Source organism: Dendrobates tinctorius, unplaced genomic scaffold (genome assembly GCF_039654945.1).
Source record: "Dendrobates tinctorius isolate UK_male_01 unplaced genomic scaffold, ASM3965494v1 ptg000013l, whole genome shotgun sequence".
Lineage (NCBI taxonomy): Eukaryota > Metazoa > Chordata > Amphibia > Anura > Dendrobatidae > Dendrobates > Dendrobates tinctorius.
In genome coordinates, this window is record NW_027361681.1 from 7,395,786 (window position 1) to 7,409,593 (window position 13,808).

Consider the following 13,808-nt stretch of genomic DNA (forward strand, 5'->3'; position numbering starts at 1 on the left):
ACCTCTGGATGAAGTGCAGTACACTGTGGCGACTGAGACCGCAGGGGCACCACAGCCCCCCAGTTAAACACAGCACGTCCTCGGGCTGGAACACAGCAAAACAGATGTTACAGACATGCAAAATTTTCTGCAATGCATTGCAACAGAGTAACAATTAAACAGGAACTCCTCTTCCCTTAATGTGAGGCACTTTCACTTAAATGTTACATAACACTACAATAATATAAATTTAACTTTACTATGAATAGACACTATCTAGAAAATACGAGATATTACTTGACTATAATAAAACTTTCTCTTTCAAGTTTAATAAACTTCAGTATTCGTCTCTGAGTCCTTCGTGCAATATGGGGGACCCATCTCAAACCCCGATGTAGGCCTTGGGCGTGGCTACAAGGCATAGCTGGTCACCTCTTTGGACCACTTTTCCGACCACGCCAGACGATTTTTGTTCTTTAGTCAAAGAATATGACTGCAACACCCAATATGTAAACTGTAAAACCAACAAGGAGCACCTCAAGTAGTGCTAACTATTTATAAGGGAAAGTCCTTGGTCATTCACCATCCATGATCTTAATGTCATGCTTCCAGGGTAGTACCTGGTGCTGGCCACTCCCTGGCCGGGAAAGTTCCTGATGCATAACAATGCCTGCAATTACCAGCTGTTCAGGTCCTGCTACCAGGGTTTGGGTAGCTTAATGGCGTACTGCAGGTTTGATTGGTGCTGGGGAAACCGGCTCCGCTTCTGGTACCGGTGAACTTGCAACATGGACTGGTGCAGCTGTTGTTTCTGCAGAATTCGGTTTGGCTTGGGCTGGTGCAGCGGTTGGTGTTACCGCTGCTGCAGGTACCGGTATAGCATCTGAGGCAAGAGATTCTGGCAGCCTTTCTGGACTGGCAGCAACTGACCTAGGTGTTTTGAGGACTTACGGGGGTTGCAGTGGGCCTAACAGGGTCCCTTTGGTCTTCGGGGCAGGGTTGATTACCATACCTGATTCTGGTGTCTCTCCGGTGCCAGGTTCCTTCTCCACTGGAGTTGTGGATGCTGGTAATGAGGCCGCTTTCCATCTTGTGATTGTGGTAAGCTGCGTGCCCAGGAGCTGGCAGGTCAGCTCCTCCACCTCATCTCCGAGAAGTGCCTTCATCTTGCTGGCCGGGGGAGCCCACTGATTCCACCACGCGCTCTTGAGACCTCCGCTCGCCATGGCGTCCCCTGGGTCCCTCGCCTTCCTTCCTGCCCTTGCCTTCATGGGTGGTTCCTTCTTTTGCCGCCATACCAGGCCAGGAGGCGGGTCCCCCTAGCCGTCGGCCATGTTTTTGTCACATAGAAATAGGTGCAGTGGGCGGGCATGATTTTTTGCACTCTTCTCCTGGGTCTCACCCACGACAACACACCCCTTCAGCTTCCCGCACGCCACGTGGCGAATGGCGGTTATTATACAGTTCAATAAAGTCTAAGGCACACAGCACCGGGCAATACCGGGCTACTAAATCTTGTTCGTGACGCCAAAATGGGAAGGTAGTTGTGGCGAGTTATTTAAAGGCACAGTAAATAGACAGAATACACTGAGCAAATGGTCAGTGAGCACCCTCTGGGCCCTTGTACATAGATAGATAGTCACAGCAGTCCAGGCAATTAAGGGTTCGGGTATGCAGCTGTGTTTTCCTGCACTCTCACATTTATTGCTGCACCCTCACATGATTTCCTGCACTCTTACATGTATTGATGTACCCTCAAATGATTTCCTGCACTCTCACATGCATTGCTGCACCCTCAAATGATATCCTGCACTCTTACATGTATTGACAAATGAAAGAAACAAGTATCCGGCACCGTTGTGTAAAGAAAATTACCCTGAATATCAACGCACATAATTTTGCATCCACAGCAGATTTAAACACCTTATTCACGTATAGAACAGGTGCTCAATCCCATAACGAAAAAACATGAAATGTCATTGTGAAGAAAGAAGGATGGCACTCACCGTTCAACTGAAGTAATTTACTTTGTATGAACAAGGCATAGGCTTTGGCACGGGAGCAATGTACAAAAAAGATGGAGAACAGCCGTTTCGCGCATAATGCGCTTCAACAGGATCTGTTGAAGCGCATTATGCGCGAAACGGCTGTTGTCCGTCTTTTTTGTACATTGCTCCCGTGCCAAAGCCTATGCCTTGTTCATACATGTATTGCTGTACCCACACATGATTTCCTGTACTCTTAAATGTATTGCTGCACCCTCACATAATTTCCTGCACTCTTACATGTATTGCTGCACCCTCACATGTATTGCTGCACTCTCACATGATTTCCTGCACTCTCACATGATTCCCTGCTCTCTCACATGATTTCCTGCTCTCTCACATGATTTCCTGCACTCTCACATGATTTCCTGCACTCTAACATGTATTTCTGCACTCTCACATGATCTCCTGCACTCTCACATGATTTCCTGCACTCTCACATGTATTTCTGCATTCTCACATGATCTCCTGCACTCTCACATGTATTTCTGCACTCTCACATGATTTCCTGCACTCTACATGTATTGCTGCACCCTCACATGATTTCCTCCGCTCTCACATGTATTGCTGCACTCTCACATGTATTGATGCACCCTCACATAATTTTCTTTCTACACTCTCACATGTATTGCTGCACCCACACATGATTTCCTGCAGTCTCACATGATTTACTGTACTCTCATATGATTTTCTGCACGCTCACATGTATTGATGCACCCTCACATAATTTTCTTTCTACACTCTCACATGTATTGCTGCACCCACACATGATTTCCTGCACTCTCACATGATTTACTGCACTCTCATATGATTTTCTGCACGCTCACATGATTTACTGCACTCTCACATGTATTACTGTTTACCTGTCTTCTCTTAGGACTGCGGCAGTGGGAGAGAAAGTCAGTGTCTGCCTTGTAGGCCAGGGAGATACAAAGAAGACCGAGGACATCACCACTGCCTGCGTTGCCTCAATTGTGCAGTAATTAACCGCAGTCTAAAAGCGAACTGCTCTTTAATATCTAACGCTATCTGTGGAGATTGTCTGCCGGGGTAAGGAGCATCTTTGATATATTTTAGTTATTGTTCTGCTTTTATGTCTTAGTTGTTTTCCCAGACTGACATATTGTAAGATACCTGGAAGTCAGCAAACATTATTGATAGCTTGTGAATCAGTTCAGTGACAACCTCTGAATCACTCATTAGTCAGGATTCACATTAAAGTTTTGTGCTAAATACCTTCAGTAGTATATCATAAAAAGATCAAATCACTGTTTGTTTGTTTTTTGGTTTTTTTACTACTGAGCTCCAAATCCTTCCATAAGGCCTTGGTCACACTAGCGACAAAAACGGACGAGTGCAATGCGATTATAAATCGTATTGCAATTTTCCCAATGTTGTTAATCTATGGGGCAGCTCCCATCATCCGAATTTTTTGTCAGCTCTTTTCCTCGGTCTGAGACAATCGCAGCATGCTGCGATTGTCATCGATTATCGGATCATACTTGCCAATGCAAGTCTATGGGTGCGATGAAAAATCGGATTACAAACGGACCAGAAGTGTGACTTGCGAGAAAATCGCACCCGGTGTCCTTTAACAAAAGCCATCAATTCATTTTGTAATACACTAAAATCACACTGAGATGTTTAATAAAGCAACAAAAGAATAGATATATACACACAGAATACATACATATATATATATATATATATATATATATATATATATATATATATATACACACACGTCATTGAGACACATATATATATATATTTATATTTCATAGAGTTCTACATAGCAGAATAGCCGCTTATTCAATTGCCGGCTTCTGTAAAATCAATACAAAACCCGACATGAAATGACACATGGTTTACATACAGTAAGCCATTTCATTTCATGCATTTTTATATGTCCCTGACTAATAATTAGTTGAGGGTATGTGTGCAAAGTTTGGAATATGTAGGTGTCAAATTAAGGCATCGACGGCCTGCGCACGGCCGCTGCTAAGCCCCGCCCCTGCCACGCCTCCACCGGTAGCTCCGCCTACCGGCGCATGACGCTGCATGCGTCCTGCGTCCCCTATCTTTATCACTGGAGGCGCAGGCCGTGCGCAGCATGCGTTTGGCAGCGCATGCGTCCTTTTGACGGTGCACCGACCTGCGTCAAACGCAACCAGCTGCAGTTTGGTTGCGAACGGCGCACCGTCAAAAAGGCGCATGCGCCGCCAAACGCATACTGTGCACGGCCTGCGCCCCCAGTGATAAAGATAGGGGACGCATGCAGCGTCATGCGCCGGTAGGCGGAGCTACCGACGGAGGTGCGACAGGGGGCGGGGCTTAGCGGCGGCCGTGCGCAGGCCGTCGCTGCGCTCAAAAACGCTAGTGGGAAACTAGCCTAAGGGGTTAATTCGTTGTAAAAAATTGTGTGGGCTCCCGTGGCAATTTCTCACCAAGAGAGGTAAAGCTAGTGAGTGAGGGCAGATTTTAATAGCCTTGAAAGGGACCATTGTTTTTGCCCCATGGGCTACAAAAATCTGCCCCCAGACACCCCAGAATAGGCGCATCTATAAGATACGCCTTTTCTGGCACATATCCTCTCTAATCCCACTCCCATGTAGCGGTGGGATATGGGGTAATATGAATGGGTTAATTTCACCATGCAATTGGAAGGTGACATTAAGCCGATTAATAATGGAGAGGTGTCAATAAGACACCGATCCATTATTAACCCTAGACTATTAAAGGGTTAAAAAAACACACAGACATTAATTAAAAATTATTTTAATGAAATAAAGACACCAAGTTTTTGACAAGATTTAGTCCTCTGCTAATTCAAAAATAAACCATCGACCTGTAGCAAAAATAAAACAAAAAAGCAACACTATCCTTACTTCTCCGCAGGTCAGTCATGTCCCCCGCTGCAATCCATCAGAAGGGGTTAAGTGGTTTAGAACGGAACCGGTGCTAATGCGACCAGCCCGCTCTAAACCACTGCCAGAATTAATTAGTTCCTCTCTGTGCAGCCTCCCTGGTTGCCCAGAGATGAACTAATGAGCGTGGGAAAGTTTCTGCATTTTTTCCCACGCTCATCAGTTCAACTCAGGTTAGCCAGGGACGTCACACAATTTTTTACAAGGAATTAACTCCTTAATTTAACACCTACATGTGCCAAATTTTGCACACATGCCCTCATCTAATTATTAGTCAGGGACATATAAAAAAATACATGAAATGAAATGGTTTACTGTATTTAAACCATGTGTCATTTCATGTAGGGTTTTGTAATGATTTTACGAAAGCCGGCAATTGAATTAGCGGCTATTCTGCTAAGTAGAACTCTGTGAAATATAAATATATATATATGTGTGTCTCAATGACATGTGTGTATATATATATATATTTATATATGTATTCTATGTGTATATATCAATTCTTTTGTTTGTCTTTTAACCTGTCATTGAGCTCCATTATATGTCCATTTTGCAAGCATCCGACAAAATATCGGCATAAGGATGTCAAACAGATGCTTAGATGCGATAAAATCGCATCCTCGCATGAAAATCGTATGACAGACGGATCACTGTCCATGAAACATTTGTGCGATTGTTGTCCGACAAAATCTGACCGATTTTTTGGACGTTGTGTGTGACTCCAGCCTAAATGGGATTATTCCAACTTAGTAGGTCGTTATATACAAACAGGAAGATAAGTTTGGACAACTTGGTTACATGCAGAACTTGCTGCCATCACTTTTATGATTTACACTCAACAAAGTAAAAATTGTACACATTCATTTTAGAATTTGGAAATATCAACTAAGGCTAGTTTCACATTAGCGTTTACGGCCGCAGCGTCGGGCTGCGCACGGCCGCCGCTAAGCCCCGCCCCTGCCGCGCCTCCGCCGGTAGCTCCGCCTACGGACGCATGACGCTGCATGCGTCCTGCGTCCCCTATCTTTAGCACTGGTTGCAATTTGGTGCGCTCGGCGCAGCGTCAAAAGGACGCATGCGCCGCCAAACGCATACCTGCGCACGGCCTGTGTCCCCAGTGCTAAAGATAGGGGACGCCGGACGCATGCAGCACCATGCGTCCGTAGGCGGAGCTACCGGCGGAGGCTCGGCAGGGGGCGGGGCTTAGCGGCGGCCGTGCGCAGCCCGACGCTGCGGCCGTAAACGCTAATGTGAAACTAGCCTAAGTCTATTTTTTAGATTTTATACTTCACATTATTCAGGGCTGTATTGGGTGTTTATGCTGCCCTAGAGACTTTAACGTCGGCGCAGAGGGATGGACGGGGGTGAATATTTTCTTTTGATTTACATACACTTGACTATCTGACATGCTACTGAATTGTTCCTAGCTTACAGCATGACAAAGGGGCAAGGTACAGCAATAAATGTTATATAGTCTGAAAGAGCTGCCCAAGCCCTATTTCAAGATTCCATTAGTATGCTATTAAAAAAAAAAATCACCTGACAGATTCCCTTTAAATAATTCCTACATTACTGCCCCTCACTTTGATCCCAGCACAAAAAGTGGCCCCGCATTGTCCCTCTTATGGTATACACTGTGTTCCAAATTATTATGCAAATTTGTTTTAAGTGTCATAAAGATGTAATTTTTTGTTTTTCAAATAAACTCATAGATGGTATTGTGTATCAGGGCTCTTTGGATCACTGAAATCAATCTCAAATGCCTGTGATAATTAGTTTACCAGGTGAGCCCAATTAAAGGAAAACTACTTAAGAATGATGTTCCACATTATTAAGCAGGGCACAGGTTTCAAGGAATTTAGGAAAGAAAAACGATCTCTCTGCTGCTGAAAAGCATCAAATAGTGCAATGCCTTGGTCAAGAGATGAAAACATTAGATATTTCCCAAAAATTTAAACGTGATCATCGTACTGTTAAGAGATTTGTGGTTGATTCTGAGCACAGACATGTTTGTGCTGATAAAGGCAGAATGAGGAAGGTTTCTGCCAGGCAAGTTCATTGGATTAAGAGAGTGGCTCCTAAAAAGCCATTACAAACCAGCAAACAGATATTTAAAGCTGCTGGTGCCTCTGGAGTCCCTCGAACCTCAAGGTGTAGGATCCTTCAAAGGCTTGCTGTGACACATAAACCTACTATTCAGCCACCCCTAAACAGTGTTCACAAGCAGAAATGGTAGCAGTGGGCCCAGACATACATGAAGGCTAATTTTCATACAGTCTTGTTTACTGATGAGTGTCGAGCAACCCTGGATGATCCAGATGGATGGAGTAGTGGATGGTTGGTGGATGGCCACTATGTCCCAACAAGGCTGTGACGTCAGCAAGGAGGTGGAAGTCATGTTTTGGGCCGGAATCATGGGGAAACAGCTGGAAGGGCTCTTTAAGGTTCCTGAAGGTGTGAAAATGACCTCTGCAAAGTATATCGAGTTTCTGACTGACAGCTGTCTTCCATGGTATAAAAAGCAGAAATGTGCCTTCAGGAGCAAAATCATTTTCATGCATGACAATGCACCATCTCATGCTGCAAAGAATACCTCTGAGTCATTGACTACTATAGGCATAAAAGGAGAAACTCATGGTGTGGCCACCATCTTCCCCTGACCTCATCCCTATAGAGAACGTTTGGAGTATCATCAAGCAAAAGATCTATGAGGGTGAGAGGCAGTTCACATCAAAAGAGCAACTCTGGGAGGCTATTCTGACTTCATGCAAAGAAACACAAGCAGAAACTCTCCAAAAACTCACAAGTTCAATGGATGCAAGCATTGTGAAGGTGATATCAAAGAAGGGTTCCTATGTTAACATATAACTTGGCCTGTTAGGATGTTTTGGAGTTAAATAGCTTTTTTGTTCAGTGAATGTGACCTAATGCTGCAAATTCCACAAATGAACATTTTCAGTTCTTTAAAACATATCAAATGTTTAGAAATTCTACTGTGCCTAATAATTTGGAACAGTGCAATTTGAGTTTTTATTCATTTTGGCGATTGTACTGTTATCATTGGGAGGTTTCTTCAATAAAATTTGATGTATACTCTAACAGGTGATGACTTTTATTAGACTGACTGTCATTTGTGCCGACTATTTAGGAAAATCATAGAAAAATATCATTTGCATAATAATTTGGAACACAGTGTATGGCCTCCACACCATCTCTCCTTATATACTATGACCTCCACACGGTCCCCTTTTGTACTATGACCACCACATCCTCCTCCTTATGAATTATACTCACCGCACCCTCCTCACTTATGAGCTACAATAATAAGGCTGGTTTCACATTAGCGCTTTTGTGCGCAGCGCACCCGTGCGCACTGTGCACCCATGTTTAACATGACGTGCGCCTGGTCTTGCGCACACTTGCGTTTTCGTGCGCATGCGTTTTTTTGTCTTTCGCTCCAGGCGCAACATGTTGCATTTTTGGTCCGCCCTGTCTCGTCAAAAAAACGCATGCGCACGGAATGTGCAAAAACAACACATTGAAGTCTATGGGAACGCATGCGTGCGCATGGTCTTGCGCACACTTGCGTTTTTTTGCTCGTGCGTTTTTGAGGTAAACAAGTCTGGAATGTTCTCTAGACAATGGAAAAAATGTCACACCTAAAAACGCATGCGCATAAAAAACGCAAACGCATGCAAAAACGCATGTAAAACGCAAGCAACGCTGCTTTTTTTTGACGCATCAGCGTGCGCATGACGCTAAAAAACCGCGCGTTTGTTTTGCGTGTTTTTCTTTGCGTTTTTTATGCGCCCGATGCGCTGCGCAAAAAAGCGCTAATGTGAAACTAGCCTAACACTGTCCCCACCCCATGCTGCCCCTTCCTCAAACGGTGTCCCTCATGTTACCCTTCTCCATACTGAGCCCATGTAGCCCTTTCTCTGTACTGAGCCACCCACACTGTCCCATTTTTCATACTGAGACCACTCCAAACTGCCCCCTTTGCCATTCAGAGCCCAACACACACTTTTTCATACTGAGCCCACCCCTTTTCCATTCCAAGGCCACCCCATGCTGCCCCCTTTTCCATACAGAGTTCAACCATGGCTGCCCCATTTTCCATGGTGATCTCACCCCAGGCATACTGAACCCACTGTCCCTTCTGTACATTAAGTTCTCCACATGCTGCCCCATTTACCATAGAGATCCTGCCCCACGTTTCCCCATTTACCATAGTGATGCCACCCCATTCTAACCTCTTTTCCGTATGATATAGTAATTCCACCTTATGTTGACACGTTTTCCATGGTCATCCCACCCCACCCTGACTTGATTTTTATAGCAATCCAACCTCACATTGACCCATTTCCCATAGTGATCCCATCCCACGTCGCCCTCTGTTCCCATAAGGTTCTTACCTCATGCTGCCCCCTTTTTTATAGTGATCCCACCTTTACACTGACCCTTTCTCATAGTAATCCCACCCTACGCTGACCAGTTTCCTATAGTGATCCCACCCCGTGCTGCCCCCTTTTCCATAGTGATTCCATGCCATGCTGCTCCTTTTCATATGGATTTCACCCCCCATGCTACCCCCTTTTTCATAGTGATCCCATCTCACACTGACCCATCTCTCATAGTGACCCAACCTCATGCTGACCCATTTCCCATAGTGATCCCACTCCATTCTGACCCATTTTCCAAAGTGATTCCACCCCATGCTACCCCCTTTTTCCATCGTAATCCTACCCCATGCTGCCTTCTTTTCCATAGTGATCCCAACTCACGCTGACCCATTTCCCATATTAATCCCAACCCATACTGCCCCATTTTCAAAAATGATCCCACACCAGTCTTACCGATTTCCCATAGTGATCCTACCTGAAGCTGACCCTTTTCGCCACCTCCCATCCGGTCAAACTGATTGAAGCTCCAATGACCCCAGAAGTGCCGATGTGCATGGAGAAATAAAACCAGGGGAAGAGTCTTGAGGAGATCATTTGCATATTCCCAGTGCCTTCTGAGATATGTGAAGAGTCTCCGCGAGCTCAACGATCACTGGGTTTTGGCCGTTGCAGCTGAAAAAAAGGAAATCGGAAAACCAGGGGAAGAGTCTTGAGGAGATCATTTGCATATTCCCAGTGCCTTCTGGGATAAGTGAAGAGTCTCCGCGAGCTCAACGATCACTGGGTTTTGGCCGTTGCAGCTGAAAAAAGGAAATCGGAAAACCAGGGGAAGAGTCTTGAGGAGATCATTTGCATATTCCCAGTGCCTTCTGGGATAAGTGAAGAGTCTCCGCGAGCTCAACGATCACTGGGTTTTGGCCGTTGCAGCTGAAAAAAGGAAATCGGAAAACCAGGGGAAGAGTCTTGAGGAGATCATTTGCATATTCCCAGTGCCTTCTGGGATAAGTGAAGAGTCTCCGCGAGCTCAACGATCACTGGGTTTTGGCCGTTGCAGCTGAAAAGAGGAAATCGGAAAATTTTGGCTCATCTTTCATCGTTTTTAAGAAATCTCAAGATGGAAGAGGCCAGGAGCCATTTGGTGAGCTGCATTTCTTGCTACATGTTCACAGATTTACCAGTGGAAAAGCCAAACTTCACATGCCACAAATGCAAGCTTGTGTCCCTGTTGGAGGAAAAGTTGCAAAATCTCGAAGAGAGGTTAGCTACGTTGAAGATCATTAAGGAAGGTGAAGAGTTCTTGGACAGAGCAGAATTATCTCTTCATGTTACAGAAAGAGAAGAAATTCGAAGTGCACCTGAAGAAACAGAGGAATGGAGACATGTGACCCAGAGAAGCAGGAGGATCAGGAGGCAGTCAGCACCCATACTGCTCAGAAACCAGTACCAGGCTCTCACGCAGGAAAACGATGAAGAAATACATCAGGATAAGACTTTGCCAACAAACAGCAACCTTGTACGCCTTCAGAGTCCTCTTGGATGGAGAAAGAAAAATGTTGTGAAGAAGAAACGGAGAGTGGTGGTCATGGGGGATTCCCTGTTGAGAGGAACAGAGGCCGCTATCTGCAGACCGGATATAACTTCAAGAGAAATGTGCTGTCTTCCAGGTGCAAAAATTAAAGATGTGTCTGACAGGATATCAGGACTCTTCAGACCTACAGATGACTACCCATTCCTGCTACTACATGTGGGGACAAATGACACCGCAAGAAACGACCTGGAAACCATCTGCAGAGACTTTGAAGACTTAGGCAAGAAAGTGAAAGAACTGGGAGCGCAGGTGGTCTTCTCTTCCATCCTCCCAGTGGATGGCCATGGAACAAGGAGGTGGAATAAGATTCTGCAGGTGAACAACTGGCTACGTCGATGGTGCCGTCAGCAACGATTTGGATTTCTGGATCACGGAGTGAACTACTTATACAATGGACTACTTGCTAGAGATGGGGTGCACCTTACGAAGACTGGAAAGCATGTATTTGGAAGTCGCCTTGCTACACTTGTAAGGAGAGCTTTAAACTAGAACAACATGGGAAGGGAAGCAAAAGACCAGAAAAAGCCATACATCTGACAAATGCTATTGAGAACTCTGCTATTAGAAGTGGAAAGGAAGAACAAAGACAAAAGAATCTAATTAATAAAAATATTGGAGAAAGAGAAACCAATCACAAACTAAAATGTTTCTATACTAATGCACAAAGCATGGGCAACAAACAAGGAGAATTGGAACTACTAACACAGGAAAAGAAATATGATGTCATTGGAATCACTGAAACTTGGTGGGACAATACACATGATTGGAATACAAGACTAGAAGGATACAACTTATTTGCAAGAAACAGACTTGATAAACGAGGAGGGGGTGTCGCATTGTATGTTAGAAACGCGTATATCTGCACAGAGATTGAAGCTTCAGAGACTGGGAGTTCTGTGGAAACTGTTTGGGTAAGAATACAAGGACAGAACAATGGAAAGGACACCATTGTAGGCATTTACTACAGGCCGCCTGTGCAAGCTGAAGATATGGATGAACTCTTTATGCATCAAATGGCCAAGTTCTCCAAAAAATATGACATAGTTGTCATGGGAGATTTCAACTATCCAGACATTTGTTGGGAATCTCTCTCAGGCAAGACTAACAGGTCAAGGAAATTCTTATCCTCTCTTGCTGACAACTTTATCTTCCAAAAGGTAAGGGAGAAAACAAGGGGAACTGCTACCTTGGATCTAATCCTTATAAACAGGGAGGAAATGGTTGAGGAGGTAATAGTGGCTGGGACCCTAGGAGGTAGCGACCATGCTATTTTAGAATTTTGGATAACTAGAGGCGGAAGACCTGTGAAAACTCAGACGTCAAGGTTAGATTTCAGAAAGGCAGATTTTAAGGGATTCAGAAAGAGAATTGGAGGGATCCAATGGCTGGATATCCTTAAAGACAAAAATGTCCAGGAAGGATGGGAAATCTTGAAAAATGAAATTCTCAAAGCACAGTTGTTAACAATTCCGAAAAGAGGGAAGAATAGGAAGCATTTAAGGAAACCAGGATGGATGAACACAGAACTTAAGCACATGCTAAAAAGGAAGAAAAATTATTAGCAGGGGTATATACCAAAGATAGGTTGTATATTTTGTAGCAGATTGGTACGGACCAGTTTTAAATAAAACTTAACTTTTAATATACCTTTAAAAACATGTAACAACAAAAAGTGCCATACAAAGTGCTCGTGCTGAAGTGATTATAAAATGATTCAATGCCGCCTGAAATCACCCATATGGAACAATGGGGCACTCATTATATCCTTTTATGTTATGAAGAATGGTCTATGGCCCCACAATATAAATTGTCCTTATATGGTTAATACTATTCTCTAGGCTCTGTAACAGTCCGTATAGGACATAAATATAAACAGAAAAGTGAGCCACTGTACATACATCAGACACCCTCAGAAAGGAAATGTATAGAGTCTCCTTTAGATTACTGACCACAAATCACCTCTCTAGAGTGTGAATAGATCATAATGTACTTATCTCAGATAACGTTGTTTTCCATGACGGTACCCAAATACTGCTCACAGCTAGGGGGCTCCACATGTCAGCGCATCGCTGGGAAGCTCGATTCCCTCTATATGTCTCCCAACGCGTTTCATCTACCACAAATTCATCAGGGGAGTAGTGGCATATAGTCCAGTGGCATTGCGCGCCATATCGCGCTCTCGTTATCTTTTAAATACTTTCAGAAGTCCCGCGGTCTATCCCCACTTCCGGACGCCGGGGTTGGCACTTCCAGTTTCCATCTTGTTCAGGCCCCTAGACTCCTCTCCTGCCCCACTTCCTGGGCATGTCTAAGGGACGAAACGTCACATCCGGTGACGCGTATTGACCAGATCATATGCCCCACTTCCTGGGTTCGTCTGGACGTCAATAGCGTCACATCCGGTAAAAACGGCGATGTAAACACATCGCGTTCAAGTGACTCGCCCGTGCCCATAGCAACCAGCCGCTATTGTACATGTCTATCTAGCGTTAGGCATCTCCTTCTAGGGATTAGGGCTTGGGCTAAAAAAGAAAATTATACAACTATTCCCATTTAGATAACACTAGTATCAATGCATTGGAGACGTGTATAATAACAAGAGATCAGCAAAAACCATTTTTTATTTTTTGCTGATAACCCAAACAAGGGACATTTTCAGTGCATTCCTAAGTCCAAAAAACAATTTTTGCACCATATTCAGGATAAAAAACGTATGATTAAACTTTACAGAAAAAATAGTCAATTGATCAATAAATGTTGCATGGTAAATGCTGGACACCACGGAACTTTTTAGGGAAGGATAGAGAAGGGTGCTCACTAGAACTTACCCTATTATACCCTCTCTATATGTCACCTACCTAGCGCG

At 44.3% G+C, this 13,808-nt stretch overlaps 1 protein-coding gene across 3 annotated transcripts in view; it reads left to right on the forward strand.

Annotated features, from left to right (window-relative positions):
- The window catches only part of EDA2R (ectodysplasin A2 receptor), a 98,316-nt gene that overhangs the window by 24,585 nt on the left and 59,923 nt on the right, over nucleotides 1-13,808 (forward strand). For all 3 annotated transcript variants that reach the window (XM_073558347.1, XM_073558345.1, XM_073558346.1), the window contains exon 4: nucleotides 2,902-3,074. In XM_073558347.1, the coding sequence (XP_073414448.1) occupies nucleotides 2,902-3,074 (173 nt within the window). The remainder of the gene's footprint in view (nucleotides 1-2,901; nucleotides 3,075-13,808) is intronic.